The sequence below is a fragment of the Salvia hispanica genome, chromosome 2, assembly GCF_023119035.1.
Source record: "Salvia hispanica cultivar TCC Black 2014 chromosome 2, UniMelb_Shisp_WGS_1.0, whole genome shotgun sequence".
NCBI lineage: Eukaryota > Viridiplantae > Streptophyta > Magnoliopsida > Lamiales > Lamiaceae > Salvia > Salvia hispanica.
Window position 1 is genome coordinate 35,078,612 of NC_062966.1, and position 16,713 is coordinate 35,095,324.

Consider the following 16,713-nt stretch of genomic DNA (forward strand, 5'->3'; position numbering starts at 1 on the left):
CAAACTTTTTGTACTTTGATATGAATATCTGCAACACTCAAAATGCAAAATAAAAAGAGGTAGCTGCATATTCTCTTTTTCTTCACAGCTATACTTTTTTGTTTAATTCCTTTTTTTATCTTCTTTATTTTTAGGTTTGATTTTTGGTTATTTCAAGAAGTCCAAAGTGAATGAGATTCAAACTGAGGTGGGCTCCTCATTTGTCTTGCATGGGAGGCATCAGTTTCTTTTACTCCATTATTTTAATTTAATATTTCCTCTGCCTTTCCTAGTAAAAAGTGGAGTGAAAAATGATGACTGTGTAAAATCATTTTCACTGATGAAAATTACCAAAAGATGGCTATAGAGGCGGTCGTGAAATTCTCCTTAACCTAAAACTTTCTTCTTTTTTTATATTTACAGAATTTAATTACAATTATCAATTTCGGAATGTGAGAGATTAGGAGTAACCTTTTTTTTAGGAAATGCAAGAGATAAACTTGGATACCAGGAGAAGGGTAGATGAAAAAAAAACGAAAATGGATTTTTGTTTTTATTTTTCTTTACAGTAATAATGTTGCTGTTGCAGGGACCCATAAAAAAAATGAGACTAGAGATTATTGTGATTTGATTCAATAAATCAAAATCTACGAAAAATCTGTTGGGATTCACTAATAAATGCAGCTAAGTCATTTTGATTGGCAAGTTTTTAAATTACCAAATCGGTATTGAGCTTTTGTTTAGTGGAAAAAATCAGAAAAAATAGCAGTATAATTATAAGTTCGTGTAATTAACCATTTTATATAACATTAATAGACGAATACAGTAGTATGGGATATTTTTTGGAATACAATTAAAGTTAGGGAACATTGGTGTCACCAGAATCTAACATAAATCGCTAAAAACAAAAACTAGCAGATGAAATACAAGAAAATGATCAAATCAAATATCATAATGAGAAGAAAGCAATAGAAATCGACAGCAGTATTAATTGTACATACTAAATACGGAGTAATATAATACGAGACAATATAAAATAAAATACGATCTTGCTACATAAATTATAACATAACTAATCTCCCATTTCCATACTAAATACATGAAAAATGCATAAGAACTGTCTCAAATTTTATAAAGACTTGGTAGCAGAAGCAGAAGGCCAAATCTATATCTACAAACACACACACTGAGCCATAAATAGAAGCTCTTGTTATAACATATTTCAAAATGCAAAGCTTCAAATATATGCAGATGAGCTATATATAATATAGATACATAGATATGAAAAGCAATTCATGATGGATAATATCAAACAATTTGCTTCTCATAATTTGCAGGAACCTGCATCAGAACCCCTGATTCAAAGGGGACTAGTTGGCTCTTGCTTCGCGAACAACAGAGGAAATTCATCGAAATGCTCTGAGAAACCATGTTCCTCCGCCATGCCCTTCAACGACTCATAAACTTGGAACATAGACGACCGGTTCTTGGGCAGAGAGACGACACAGTTACAAGCGATCTTCAAGAAACGCACTATCTCCTCATCATGGCCCTTCCCACATAGCTGCTTATCTATGGCGTCTTTAATCCGGCCAGAACTAGCAAGATGCTTCACCCAGTCGACTACACTGCCCTTAGGCGCATCCTCAAGGGTACCATCATCAAGAGGCTTCCTTCCAGTTGCTAATTCCAGAAGCACCACTCCAAAACTGTATGTGTCCCCTTTAAGGGAAGCAACCATTGTTGTTGAATACTCCGGAGCAACATATCCAATCTCTCCTAAATCCCCATACACAAAGCTACTCTCATGAGGCTCGGATGAGTTCAGGAGCCTTGCCAGCCCAAAGTCCATTATCCGAGCATCAAAATCCTCATCAAGCATAACCACATTCGAGCTGATGTTCTGGTGGAGGATCGGAGGGTGGCAGCCATGGTGAAGCCAAGCAAGCCCTCTTGCAGCACCCAAGGCAATCCTAAACCTAGTCGTCCAATCCAAGTTGCTCGCATTGCCAGTCAGCATCGATCCAAGAGTCCCGTTGGACAAATGCTTGTACACCAAGAGCTTCTCATCCTCCACCGTGCAAAACCCCAAAAGGGGCACCAAATTCGGATGCCTCAACTGCCCCAACCTATTCATCTCCATCCCAAACTGCCTCTCCCCAATCTTACACTCAATCAGCCGCTTGATCGCAAGAGCTGAACCATCCGGCAACACAGCCTTATACGTCGTGCCAGTCCTGCTCGAAACTATAACACTCTCCCTGCTAAAATTGTTCGTCGCAGCCAACAAATCCACCAGCTTAACCTTAACAAGAGGCTTTTGAAACAATGTCACCTGTGTAAGCTTATGAGCCCTCAAAACCTCAGCCCAATCATCATCCCTTCTACCAACACCATACCCTTTCTTACTCCTCTTACTCGATCTCACAAAATACCACCACCACAGCCCAAATCCCAGCACCAACGACGCTGCCGCCCCAAAAACCCCTGCAGCAATGATAATTGCCAAATTCTTCTTGCTCAATCCGCCGCATTTCCCCAACGGCCCGCCGCAGAGCCCCTTGTTTCCGTCATAATCAAGCTCAAATTTATAGGTGAACTCCGGCACAGGTCCAGTTAATTGATTATTCCTTACAGAGAACTTCTGCAATCGCCCCAAACTAGACAATTGGTAAGGAATAACACCGTACAGATGGTTATCATCCAACACCAAACTGTTCAAATACGAGCATTTAGAGAGATCACTCGGTATCTCACCGGTCAAATTATTACGCGACAAATCGAGAGTAGTCAAATAAGGCAGCCAAGTGCAGATTTGGCCAGGGATCGAGCCGGAGAGCGAATTACCAGAGAGAATCAGGGTTTGAAGGTTGTGGCAGAGGCGAAACGAGTCGGGAATATTCCCGGCGAGATTGAAATCCGCGAGCTCCAAACTTATGACCCTGTTCTCCTGGTCGTTCCAGCACTTGACGCCGACGAAGCTGCAGACGGCGCCGGCGGTGGTGTTGGAGAAATTCCAGGAGAGTCTGTCGTCGTCGGGGTCAGTCAACGAGCTACGGACTTCGCGCAGGCAGTTGAAGTCATCTTCGGCGGAGGAGAGAGAGGCCAGCAGCAGCGAGAGGGAGAGTAGGTGAGATCCGATTCGGAGGAGATGAATATTCATGTCTGTGGACTGTGGTGTGTGTGTGAGAGAGAATGGCGCGGCTAATGGGGAGGCATGGTTTCTCTCTCTAGAAAGAGTGTGGGTTTGCTGGGAACGGATAATAGCGCCAGTGTGGGTTTGATAATTAGTGTTTTTTACTTTAAAGATCTTTTGGGGTGGCTGTGTTGAATTTTCAACCAAGAAAATATTCGTGTTTGACTGGGATGGCCTCAGGTCAAACCCAACCACAGCTGTTATTCAAACTTTATCGTCTAATTTACTCTCCACTTCCGGTGTATTACAAGTTGAACCCGCTTTATAGGAAATTTAAATAGTTGTTTAGGAAAAATATTCGGTGAGATATAAATTCTATTTTTATATTTAGTTTTAAAATTGTGAGTGAAACTAGTTAGTCTAATGTGAAGTTGATTAAAATAATATTAACTGCGAAAATATCAATAGCCAAATTGAAAAGAAAACTATTGACAAGTGATGACAGATGGATAAAATATATAGAACCGAAATTCGTACAAATTAGGATGTGATGCTGATACTACTATAGTATCTATCATATGTAGAGCTGATAATTTTGGCATGACACGATAACACGACACAAACTCAAACAAAATTAATGGGTACTCCCTCCGTCTGCGATTAGGAGTTCCGGTAACTTTTGCGCACCTATTTTATAAAAATGATAAAAAATAGTTAAAGTGGAGAAATGGTAAAGTAAAAAATAGAATAATGTTGAGAAGACTCTTGTCAACATTATTCTCTCTCTTACTTTTCCATTTCTCCACTTTAACTATTTTTTATTATTTTTATAAAATGCGTGCGCAAAAGTGACCGGGACTCCTAATCGTGGACGGAGGGAGTATGTGTCAAAACTTATTTGGTTCGTGTCCTTATCGTGGTGACACGATAACGACACAAAAATTTCGTGTCGTGTTCGTGTTACACGTTAAGAAATAATATTATAATACTATTATTATTTTATTTATTTTAAAATTTAAATTAGGTTTAGTCTTATGGAGCACTTAGTATTAGTATAGTGTCGTGTTCATGTTACACGTTAAGAAATAATATTAATATTGTGTCGTTATTGTGTCGTGTCATATATGTGTTGTTATCGTGTCGTGTTGACCCGAAGTGGTTCGTGTCGTTAATGGGTCCGTATCGTGTTCGTGTCCGAGGGTAGTGGGTCGTGTTCGTGTTCCTGTTTAGAGTTTTCTTAACGGGTCGTGTTCGTGTTTGTTATCGTGTCGACACGATAACGACACAACACGCACGATTTGCCACCCCTAAATTCACATGCATTCATCCCTAAACATGATTAGCTTTTGTCCATTCTTCCATATTTCTCCCTTCGTCTCATAAAATAATAAATTTTGGAGACGAAACGAATTTTAATACTATGAAATTAGTAAAGTAAAAAAAAAGTAATTGATTATTAGTGGAAAATTAAAGTAATCTAATAATAGATAAAAACTTACTCAAAATAAAAGTGGATCGATTTTGTGGAACGTACTAAAATGGAGCAGAGACTATCGTTTGCATGCAGGGGGAGTAATATTTTAGACGCAAATTTGTCTGTTGCAAATCCTTTGTTATATTGTTAGTAGCACATTGCGCTTATTTCCAAACTATTAGCAGCGACAAAATTCCCAACGCCGACGTTATTTATTGTTCATTATTTTTAATGTTTTACCAATTAAATTGTGACATTTAGTAGCAAAATGGTTGGCTATGAAATGGCTTTGTAGTGGTTGATATTTTTGGTAGACATCTTTTTAAAATTATGGTAATAATGAACTTTTTCTTATAAATACACTTTATAAACGTGTGTGACATGTGAAACTATAACTAATAGAGCTCCTTTTTTCCTTTCCGTATTGAGTTATGATATTCAACATACAAACTTTAGCGTAAATTTTATACTATCATGTGGCAAGCATGCCAGACACACACCTATATGGTTTAACACATGTTTATAAGTGATTTATCAGTTATTTATTAAGTCAATAAATTATGTTATGGTATTTTTTCTTAATGAATCTCTTTTCATATAAGCATTTTAAACAAAATTTTGTGCGATTAATAAAGTTTTAAAACCTATTTATGAGGATTTTTCGGTTCATTGAGTCAACCCACTTAATTTCCGGGAATATAGTAGGTCATCATAATTATTTAATAAATGATGGCTGATATATTAATGTTTTCCTCTCGCATATAATACGGAGTACTTACTAATCAAAAGCCAACCACTCTCTTCCAACAATTATTTTAGTTTCAGCTTCCATAGTTGAATATTCACGACGAAGACTTAATAAAAGACTATCATCAGACAAATAGAATGTGACAAATATTACTTAAATCTAATATTATATTAACCAAACATTCCCATCATCGAACCGAGCTTAATAAATAATACAGAAAATACTTGAAATAATGAAATGTTGTGTTATTTACTTATTTATAGGGATGTATATTGTGAGAAGGAGTGCACATTCAGATTCTAGTTCTAGAAGAGTTAAAGAATGGAAGCAGAAATCAAGATTAGATGCTAGCCGTTGGAGTTAGTTAGGCTGTTAGAAAGTAGCCGTTGAGGCTCTTGTTTCTTGTTTCTTGTTTCAGTTAGATAGTGGCCGTTACCACTCTTATGCCAGCTTTAAGTAGCTCGGTTATTGTATCTTGTAGAGTTAGAAATCAGTCAATAAAGAGAATCTCTTTTCTCCAAGAATCTCTCTCTAGTTTTCTTCTTCAAGATTAGTGTTTGTTTTTTGTGTGTGTGCGATTATTCATACTGTGAGTGTGTGAGATAATCAGAGTGTTTAGATCTTGCTGTGTTAACATATATTTTACCTGCTTTCGGGCTAGGGGTACAAATGGCGACGTCTGGCTGTGACAAAATAGCAAAATCGACTGTCGAATGATGAGAACAAGATCAAAGTTTGTCTTGGTCCGATTTCCCATCGTCCTTGCAGCACGAATCAACATTTTTTTTATATGTAGATAAAAAACGGCGCGGTTAGGGTTTGGGAAGAGGGGAGATGTGAGGAAGTCGTGACTAATGAAAGAGAATGGAATGAGGGATATCTCAGACATCTCTCTAAATAATCACGTAATTATCGCACTTGCAGTTTTGAAACTGCTGATATAGTTCACGTGTTTACAATTATACCCTTATAATGTACCACGAACACTGTATAATGTAACGCGGACCATAAAATCTCCTCATCATCTAATCCGTCCACAATCTTGGTCTAATAGTTAATATTATGTTGAAACTTAACGCTATAGAGGCAATGGGACCATAATGCTCTCCTATTTATATTCGTAAAATATAATGGTTCTAGCTATTTAATAAAGTTTAAACCATTTCCATTGAGCCCGTATAATTAATCAAGCCTATTAAATAAGTGGGCCAGAGCCCAATTCCAAATTTCAAGATACCAGAAATGCCATTCGCGCCTTTCCGCCTAAATTATTCGCGCCTAATAGTGTGAAAACGACATCGTGTAGAGCACATCGAGAAACCCCTATGCGTAATAACCAATCGCGAGAGGGGTATTATCGTCAACAAGCACGCCAACGAGTACACTTGCTGTTGACGCCAAAATTCCTCTTCGCAGAAGTTCGCCGATCTCCAACGATGGCGGAAATGGAGGTGAGCGGGTGATATCAACGAGATTCTTCACGGTTTTAGCGCTACCAGCTGCTTGATTTGCTTGTTTTGATGCAGGAAATGGAAGCGATTAAAAAAGCGTATGCGGAAATGATACTCAACACGGCGAAGGAGGCGGCAGCGCGCGTGATGGCGGCGGAGCTGAGAGCGCGGCGGACGGAGCAGGAAATGGTTTCAGTTAAGGAAGAGGCTGCGAACATGCTCCTCCGATTGAAGCAAATGATAGACACAAAGGTAGTGATAGAAAAACATACGCACATCGATTGTGCATTTTGTTGCATTTCATATATACTTGAGGAATAGGTTGATCTGAATTCCCTAAGCTGGAAATGATTTTGGTGTGTGATTCAGAATTTGATATAGCGATGTGCGAATGTATGTGTTCGTAATTTTAGTCAATAATCTTCTTCTAGAAATTCCTTTTTCTGGATGTGTGAAAATTCCTAATAATCTAACTTAAATCGCAGACTTTGAGTTATTGAAAATTTAGGATTTTGTAGGATTTCTGATATTTAATGGTTTTACTTGTGTTCATTATTGCTATTGCGTCAAGATCGAAAACTACTTTAGATTGTGACAAAAGCAATCTATATAACATGCATCTAGCTTGTGGAATAGATTTGTTTCGTGTATGCATTTACATAACACAAAATTTATAAGGTTGTGAGACACATTCATTTTGTTCCAAAATCTGTTGATTTCGGATTGAGAACACATTACATATGGCTTCTTGCTGATTGAAATGATTATTGATATGCATAAGGACCATGTTGTTAAGTTTTGTTTGAAGATTCTGAGTTGTGATGTAGCATAATAGGAATCAGCTTGACTTTTGTTACAGACCAAAGAAGCAGAGATCACATCACTGAAACAAAAGAAAAGATTCGAGGAGCTTGAGTGTCAGCTAAATGAAGCAGAAGGCATCATTTTGGACCTTAGAGAGGAACTGAACCAGGGACAGGATCAACTAGATATGTTGAAGAAGAAAAAAGTGGTCCTTAAGAGAGGGAGTCAAGAAAATGCAGAAGAGTACAGTTTAACCACAAGGGTCGGAAGGGAAGGTTATGAGCTCTTGACTTCTACCTTGAACCCTGAACCAGAATTTATTAGCACCATTGGTAAAAATAATTTATTATCTGGCTGGAGTGCACATGCTCAAGGGAGTCGGGGTTCTGCTAAACAGAATGTAATTGCTTGTTTGGATCAGATAATGGAGTCTGATCAATTTGGGAATGCAGGTTCAGAGAGAACTTGTGCAAATGAAACAAACTTAATGGAAGAAACCTTTCCTGATGTAGAGAAACTGAATCAAAGTGAAAATGGCACCAAGGTACAGAGTGTAAATGGTGTCGAGCGCACTTCTGTATTAGATGAAAACATCCGATATGGAAACGGTGAAGCTGCTTCTATAGTCCGTCGAAGTGTTAGGAAAAGAAAACTCAAGTTCTGGGATGACGTTATTGCTGCATGTGGATTGCAGGTCAAGAAACCTCGCTCAGGATCTGCAGAATTTTCATGTCTGGGTACACGCAAGATGAAAAAGTGTACGAAATCTGGCGAAGACCTGCCAGAAGGTGATGCTAAAATTGAGAGTCTTGATGTTTCAGAGGTCTCAAAAGAAATTATTAACAATGAAGCTCTACCAGAAAACACAGAGTTGGTTGATGTGCTAGTGAAACCGGATGACCTTGCTGCAACTTCCGAGTTGTCTAGTGCATCAAGAATTGAATGTGATGTGGAAGATGGTGCTGCAGAAAAAGCATCGAATCTTAGCTATGGTGATGGCAATAAACCATGCATATATACATTCAACAGGAGATGGCGGAAGAAATCCACGATTCACCCTGAGAAAGTTCTTGATAGATCAAGCTTGTCATAACTGGATCTTGTGAGAATCTGGCAACTGATGCAGGCTCATCAGGTTAGTAATTGTTTTAAGTAATAGCCTTTTAGCTCACGCAATGTGTTGATTAGTTTGAGATTTGATTAACTAAAAGGGTAACCAACGACTTCATAATTTGATAATATATGAATTCAACTGATAATAAGAGCCCATTCCCATTGTTGAAATAGGAGAATTTTAGGTTGGAATAATTTTAGGACATAGATGCCTACTAATAGATTACCTCTTGGATTGAACTAGTACGATTTCCTATCATAAATCAGTTAAATTGATTAGAACTCCTGAGCAAAACCTCTTGCTGATCTGTTATGTGTTTCACTTGAGATGAACTTATTCTGAAGTAGTTTCCATCTTGTGCAGCTTACCCTTAGTCTGGGAACAGTTTTAGGATCGTTGAATTTTGAAGAACTCCGAAGCAACTAAGCCATGAAGGATAAAGTTAAGTGGTTTTACATTTGTGTATTCATGACAGTCACACAAGCTTCAACTCAAGAGAGATGCAGATATGAGATATATCCATATTTATGATCTGTTTTGCTATATATAACTCATATAGTTGTAATTTCTGTTTATTGTAGTCAGATCTTTCCGATTCGATGATGTTGCTACCAATTCATTATATTCTTGGCCTTTTTCTAATGGTCGAAGAAATCGTATGTAGTAGGTTTTTCACTCTTGAGCAGTAATGTTTATTTTCCTTCTAAACCTTAATCTTGAGCACTATACAAACTCAAAACTGTTTCATAGTAGTGCTGTATAACCTGTACAGTATATATGAAAAACTTTCAGATATTGGTTATTTTTCAAATTTTGCAGCATCGAAGTGACTTCAATAGTGAAATGGTGTTTTTTGATGGATAGTTTTTTTTAGTATAGAGTTAAAACTGCTACTATTAATCAAGAGATTTGACTTATTGAATCATTTTGACTCTATAAAATTTGTCTAAATGGTTTTCATTTTTGTCATCTAATGTTAACCATTATCCCAAGCAATCGGTGTATGTAAATATGTTAATATGCATATTGACGAGGGGTTGAAGATGCTTGACTTGAAATTGACATCATACATATATACAAACACATGCATAAAGTTGTCTAAAAAGTTAAAGAGAAAAAAGTAAAGCTAATAAAAAAAATACTGATATGAATTGGGTTGAAATGTGGGGTCGATTAGTAGCATCGGCGTGCATTCATGTCCTCCACCAAGCCAAGAATTTCACTTTTTGTTTTATATTTTCAGATAAGGCAGCTTTTTAATTCACCCAAAATTCATCCTTGTCTTCAAACAATATAGCAACACTCAACACTGTCTCATTGCCAAACATTTCTTGCTTCACTATTCATTTTTTTTTTCTTTTATATAAAAATAAAAATTTCAACAAATGACTAAACAAAGAATTGCAGTGTACTATCATTAAACTAGAAGGATTTCAGTTTGTCACACAAGAATTCTAGTACTTCAACACATTTAAATAGACGGTGCACGCCTCAACTCCAAACTTTTCAAAAAAATCTTTGTTTGAAATTGAAAAGCAATCATAAGGTTGTGTCACTTGTGCTTCAACTTCACTACAAACAATGTCTTCTTGTCTCTCTCATCTGATCATTACAGCTCCTTCAGGCCAAAAAACTACTCCATCATAAAACACAAGCAAAAAAACAATCACACTATCATTCCATTTGATGTCTCCCTTTCTCTATAAAACCACCTCCTCACCCCTCTCCTTTTTCACCATGACACACCAAGCTATGTCTAAGTGTGAAAAAATGGTTGACGGCGGCGAAGATCGGCTGAGGGCGGTGAGCTTCGCGGCCGGGACAGCGGCGTTCATGGCGTGCATTGAGCGAGCATTTATGGTGTCTGTGTTCATGCATTGGCGAGTGTGGGCGTTTCTTGCTCTGAATCTCCTGCTCTTAGCCATTCTCTTCACTTCCAAATCGCAGAACGCAGAATCCAACCAAATCCAATGCAAGAATGGGGGTGATGAAGCGGAGGTCAAGAGGAGTAAGAAGACTAGGCATAGGCAGCGCAAGCAACTGCTTCCGACTGAGAAATGCGTTGTGGCGGCGACAGAGGAGGCGCCGCCACCGCCACCGCGTGAAGTTGAAGTTGAGAATGGTGAGAATGAGATTGAAGGGAAGTTGGATGAATATGATGAGCTATCGGAGGAGGAATTGAAGCAGAGAGTGGAGAATTTCATTGCTATGTTTAGGCAGCATTTGATTTGTGATGCTAAGGGTGCCCAAATTGTGGGATGTGCTAATGTTATTGCTTCACGTGTATATTGATTCATCAAATTTTGAAAGTAGTAACGAACATATTTTTTTTATAATAGAGTTTTTTTTTTTGAGCTCATGCTTATTATTCGTTCGGGAGTAAGGTCTCAAAATGGACAATTTTGTTAGAGTTCTGAATGAGCTTAGATTTGAGTGTTTGTGGGTTTTATTGAAAACAGCAGTGAATTGAGACCAATGTCTTTGGACTTTCTTATTATTGAGGCATTTGGCCTTACTTTTATTAGAACAGTCACTTTATTATGAGGTGGCTGGGTTGCAAGTTTTTAAAGTCTTCCCTGGAGTCTATAAATATGATTTAGTTTGTATACTTTGGAGTGGAAGAATACAAAGCAGCAAATTTAAATTACTTCTACATGCTAGGAGGAGGAACCCGTGTTATCTCTTTGGGGATAATACGACAATCCAAAATCTTTAATTGTTGTCTTAGAAAAAAAGGACATTCTTCAATTCGACTTATATTTTTATTTGTTTTTTATTTTCATTGTAATTTCCGTTTTGTTGGTTGTTATTATGAAAAGTACGTCATGTACATATTAGCCTACAAATTTATCACAAGTACTATAATTTAAAAAGTTAAGAGATAAAAAAGTGGTTTGAACTTGCTCGAGAAATCTTGATTTTTAATTTTTCAGGGTCAAAAAACTCCATCCAAAAGATCAATATTTGGTTAGTTGAAATCTTAGGTGGAACCTAGGGTATAATTATCTCAAACAGAGCTTGCTATAAAAGCTTCAAGTATATATATCAATAAACACACTTTATATGAGGACTTTCTATTCGAAGATTAGATAAGATTTTTATCTTTATTTCTGAATAGAATTTTATCCTCCATTATGCAAGTGTAGACGAACTAGATCGTGCATCAAATGCCGAGTCAAAATCGCTTTTAACTCAAAGTGGTTTCAAACTTTCAATGTTTCTGAATGTTTTTTTGTTATGTTTCATTTGTAAGATAATAAATTAAACTCAAAAGCAATTTTGAGTCGGCATGTTCTAATTTTGATTCGACACAAAGCAAATAGATAAAGAATAAGGTATATGTCCATGCAATAGCTGCAAAATATAATATGCTCAAACAATTAGTTGTATGACATATGCTGCTAAAACTTAATAATGCAACCAGCTGATTTTCATTTTCTTTCACTTTCTCATTAATAATACTCCTATTTTAACTAACAAAAATGAGGTTGTGGACTTTCTGCAGCATAAATATCTCATGTAGCCCCATCTACCAATTAGACTACCAAAAAACTAACAAGATTTGCGTCATTTAAAGCATAACTGTGAAATAGGCAGATTGTTATCGTTCCTATTATTTGGTTTTGCGTATATATGTTCCATAACCATAATATTACTACTATTTGTACATAACATATTACTCCTAATAGAATGAAATGGAAAAGTTGTATATAAATCTGGTTGCAGCTTTATATGTTCTATCAGATTCATGGAATCATGGATACGTATATATTTGGTCCTAAAAAGGTTACTAGCCTTCGCAACCCACAAGTAAAGTATATTCTCAATAGTGATATTTTTCGTTGAAGAGCTAAATATTTCATTAAGATAAGAGTATTAATCTTGTAGTACTAAATATCTGCTGATACAGGAAATATTCAAGAAACCTTTTAGAGCTGACCTGAATCTAGTGAGGTTAAACTGGTGTTTGTTTTTTAAAAATGTATACACCTAGCTATTTCTTTCTTCTTCTCTTAATAAAGAACATATAAAAATTGCGTTATAGTAAACTCGGACTTGAAACATTTGTTCTCAATCATTAACTATTCTACCACTAGATAAACACAAACAGAGGTACCTATTTCAGTCCATGCCCACATACACATGTACATACCTATTTTAGTCCCTTTGTCTATAATTTGGCTTAATTAAAATGGGTTCAGTAAATAGCACATGTAGTACAAACCTATTTTAGTTCTTTTGTCCATAATTTGGCTTAAATAAAATTGGTTCTGGAAATAGCAAATACTAATCAAATAGTATAAGGTAATGCTTACGCCTATACACACACACTGAAAGATGAATTAGTAAATGAACCAACTTGTGCACGACTGCATTACAACGCTAGCAATAATGTGTGGAATTGTATTAATTGAAACACGTATTTAACACTACGGCTAATCATTATTAATCCCAAAGTCAACTGCTTGGAAACCAGGCAAATAATTCAACAACCAAATCTTTTCGCCTAAAAAAAGTCATCTCGTTCCTACCAGATTCATTTTCATTCTATTCTTAAAACCGCCAGATTCTGCATGACCAAGCAATTGAATAGTTGGTTTATTTAGACGAGGAGAAGAAAAAGGAAGTAGGTGTTTTTTTTGGGGGTGGGGTTGTTAATTGTTCTTAATCGATTAATAAATATACTAGTAGGTTTTAATTTATTTGCCCTAGCCATGATATCCGACGCATATCTCGGATCTCAGATATTTTAATAAGCACTTTAGTCTTAAAATGCCAAATGGATCTGCTGGGACATTTTCAAGTTCATATTAAAAAGAAACATTCGAATATATTTTATAACGATGTTATGAAAGAACTCTAATTGTGTGTACATACACAATAAATTTGAAAATTAAATTGAGTCGATTTAGAAAAGGTGGTCCATGGAAATCTATCTATACATATATAAAAGCCGAGTTTTGGCTATATTTTGAATATTCATGAGTTTTGGGTTAAATGTTTAATATCGAGGAGTTTTGGGTAATGAATTTTTAATACTTTGGCAATAATATTGACTTTATTACTCAATGGTAATTGTTGAAACGTTCTATATTTTGCATCTAATTTAAATCCATGACTTATAAATCATGTAACGGATTCCATGGCCACAATTGATGTAACCGCCAATGGTGTAGGAAAATAATTAAAATTGCCTTAATTTGTAGACAAACATTAATATAAATCATCATTGATGTACAAATTGTGAATCTTGAACTTTCAGTTATAAACTGAATTAACTCTTCCAATCAACCCATCCAGTTATAAATTAAATAATTTAATTTATTGTGATAATTAGCTGTAATAATGATTAACTATTATACAAAATTATTTGGTTTTTTTTAAGGGGTATTGTAATCACGATTTTATTTATATAGAACGGTGCTAAAAGAGTGAATGAATCAATATCATTTTTATTTAATTACTAATACTAATTATTTTTAATTTCCTCATAATTGATTTGTTAGTAGCACTATTTAATATTAGCGTCGTTACCAATCGAGAAGTAATAGATACAATTCAAATCGATTGCTATAAATATATGTCATTCGCAAGCTTGCAACACATTCACTACCTTCTCCTATTGCGTTATTGAATATTTGTTTTATGCACTTTTTTGCATGATTATTATTATGTTACTAATATTTGTTGTTTGTGATTTTACTGAAGAAAGAAAGTTGAAATCATGGAAATAGAATCCATCTTTCGCAGTTATTTATAATCTACTGTGACATCATCAATCAGTTGAAATCATGGAAGCATTCACCTGACAGAATTTGGTCTTGAAATCGATGAGTATTTTGTAAAATTTTATAGTCATGAACTCCTACGAATTGTGACTTTTACAGTGCAAACACAAAGTTGTGTTTGCATTGTTAACGAACGCAAATATTTATTAGAATTGTAATATAGGGTCTATAGTTGATTTTTGTTTGAAGTTCATACCTACAAATGGGGACAAAGTGTCTTGATAGAAAATGGTGTCAATACAGGACGATTAAAGTGTTGGAGACGATGAGTGGAGAAGATGAAGGTTATTTGATATAGATGAAGGCTGGTTGGGCAGCGCTTCATGAGTTGTATTTTTATTTGTGATATATAAACTTTATATAATTTTATCTTTTATTATTTCATTTACTTAATTGACATCTCAGTAGGTGAGTTGTATTTTTATTTGTGATATATAAACTTTATATAATTTTATCTTTTATTATTTCATTTACTTAATTGACATCTCATTAGGTCGTGCAACGATGTCTCCGCTGCTGCAGAGCCCTTTCACGATTATGTTCAGGCAGCAGGCGTCGATCTCCACTCCCAGCCTCGCCGCCGCCGCGTAGACCTCGTGCACCACCTCGAATTGCTTCGTGGTGACTAGTAAATTGAGGACGGTGTTGAACGTGGCGGCGCTCGGCCAGCATTTGTAATCCGGCATGGCGAAGAGGGTTTCGACGGCGGCGTTGATCCGGCCGGCGGAGTGGCCGTAGAGCTTGATCAGATCGCGGAAGAAGGCGTCGGAGAGGCGGCACTTGCGCTCGATTTTGATTCGCTGCATTAGGGATTCGATGGCGTCGAAGTTCTTCGCGAGGGCGAGCTTGTGGATGACGGTGGCGTAGAGGGATTCGTTGGGGTTGTAGTCGCGGCGGGTGGAGAGCTGGGCGAGGAGGGGGAGGGCGAAATTGGGGTCTTTTAGGGCTTGGAAGATTCGGATTACCTGCGGCGGGCTCAGCCAGTCTCTGTGGCGGAGGAGATCGGGGCAGCCGCCGCTGTCGAGAGGGGGATTTGGGCGGGTTTTGGAGGGGACGAATTGGTGGAAGGAGAGAGAGAGTTGGAGAATTGGGGGAAAGAGGGGAGATTGGGAGATCGGCCGCCGGAGGAGATGCGACGGCGACATTATTGTTCCATTTCGCAGTTTCCGACGGTTTAACTGTATTTAATAAGAAAAGACAATAATATTTTAAAATTTTAAAATTTGAAATTATGTTTAATTATTTGGAAAAATCATATTTTTCTCAAATTTTTGGTTGGTTTATGAACATGTAGTATTTTATTCGTGAATAGACAATATCGTTTAACTTATTATAGGTGACATCGATGTAAAAAACTAAACCAAACCGAAAAAACCAAAATTTAAAAAAAAAACCGAAAAACCGAAAAAAAAAATATATATTAATATTTATATATATATATATATAATTTATTTTATTTTATATATACTAATAGAATATAAATAGATATAATATAAAATTAATAGAATATATATAATATGTACTATTATATAAAAATATATTAAAAGAATATATATTATATAATATGATATAATATATACTAAATTAATAGAATAAAAATAAACAAATATATTTAAAATATAATTCAATTTTTCGGTTTTTAGGTTTTTTTTTCCCGCCCAAATCGAACCGAACCAAAAAATCGAAATTTTTGTATTTTTAAAATCGAACTGAACCGAAAAATCGAAAAAACTGGTCCGACTTTCAAAATTTGGTTTGGTTCGGTTCGGATATTCGGTTTTCGATTTTTTGCTCACCTCTAATCGATATAGTATGATTTATGTCGGCCATATTCTATGCAACTTTACAATAATGCCAAAATCAAATAAAAATGGAGGTGAAGATTTTTCACTATGAACTTATGCCAACCAATTTATGTAGATGAAAAAGTCATCAATGAATGAAATTATTGAACTTGTTTCTCTATCTTCTATAAAGGAAAAAAATGATGACCTAAACTAAGTTGATATACATCCACAAATGTAGTGTGTTTGTGTATTTACATTCATATGAATGAATGGTGCAGACTCATGACTGATGCTTCTTCTTCCCAGCAAGAATGTGCTGGATCTGCAGCCTCCGGCTGAACGCCTCGTTGAACAGGAAACGCGTCTGGAAAGCTGATATAATCGGCAGCCAAGCCAGCACCGAGAGGGGTGCGATGAGGATCACGCCCATC

At 36.2% G+C, this 16,713-nt stretch overlaps 4 protein-coding genes across 4 annotated transcripts; 2 read left to right on the plus strand and 2 right to left on the minus strand.

Annotated features, from left to right (window-relative positions):
- Positions 1-1,011: 1,011 nt before the first annotated feature.
- On the minus strand, positions 1,012-3,263 carry LOC125204228 (probable inactive receptor kinase At1g27190). Its single transcript, XM_048102823.1, has one exon. The coding sequence runs from the start codon at positions 3,140-3,142 to the stop codon at positions 1,340-1,342; it is 1,803 nt and encodes a 600-aa protein (XP_047958780.1). The 5' UTR covers positions 3,143-3,263; the 3' UTR covers positions 1,012-1,339.
- Positions 3,264-6,666: 3,403 nt separating this feature from the next.
- On the plus strand, positions 6,667-9,517 carry LOC125204232. The gene is made up of 4 exons (XM_048102829.1): positions 6,667-6,788; positions 6,864-7,040; positions 7,648-8,727; positions 9,070-9,517. Exons 1-3 carry the CDS (start codon positions 6,774-6,776, stop codon positions 8,683-8,685), a joined length of 1,230 nt encoding a protein of 409 aa, XP_047958786.1. The 5' UTR covers positions 6,667-6,773; the 3' UTR covers positions 8,686-8,727; positions 9,070-9,517.
- An 801-nt stretch (positions 9,518-10,318) lies between these two features.
- LOC125204239 lies at positions 10,319-11,039 on the plus strand. Its single transcript, XM_048102838.1, has one exon. The coding sequence runs from the start codon at positions 10,393-10,395 to the stop codon at positions 10,996-10,998; it is 606 nt and encodes a 201-aa protein (XP_047958795.1). The 5' UTR covers positions 10,319-10,392; the 3' UTR covers positions 10,999-11,039.
- A 3,926-nt stretch (positions 11,040-14,965) lies between these two features.
- Positions 14,966-15,650, minus strand: LOC125206874 (pentatricopeptide repeat-containing protein At3g14580, mitochondrial). Its single transcript, XM_048106089.1, has one exon. It carries the CDS (start codon positions 15,638-15,640, stop codon positions 14,966-14,968), a length of 675 nt encoding a protein of 224 aa, XP_047962046.1. The 5' UTR covers positions 15,641-15,650.
- Positions 15,651-16,713: the final 1,063 nt, after the last annotated feature.

Bases quoted from the DNA above. Each gene is read 5' to 3' on its own strand.
- LOC125204228 (XM_048102823.1), bottom strand. From the start codon at position 3,142: ATGAATATTCATCTCCTCCGAATCGGATCTCACCTACTCTCCCTCTCG.
- LOC125204232 (XM_048102829.1), top strand. The intron at 7,041-7,647 runs GTAGTGATAGAA...CTTTTGTTACAG, and splicing joins AGCAAATGATAGACACAAAG to ACCAAAGAAGCAGAGATCAC.
- LOC125204239 (XM_048102838.1), top strand. From the start codon at position 10,393: ATGTCTCCCTTTCTCTATAAAACCACCTCCTCACCCCTCTCCTTTTTC.
- LOC125206874 (XM_048106089.1), bottom strand. From the start codon at position 15,640: ATGTCGCCGTCGCATCTCCTCCGGCGGCCGATCTCCCAATCTCCCCTC.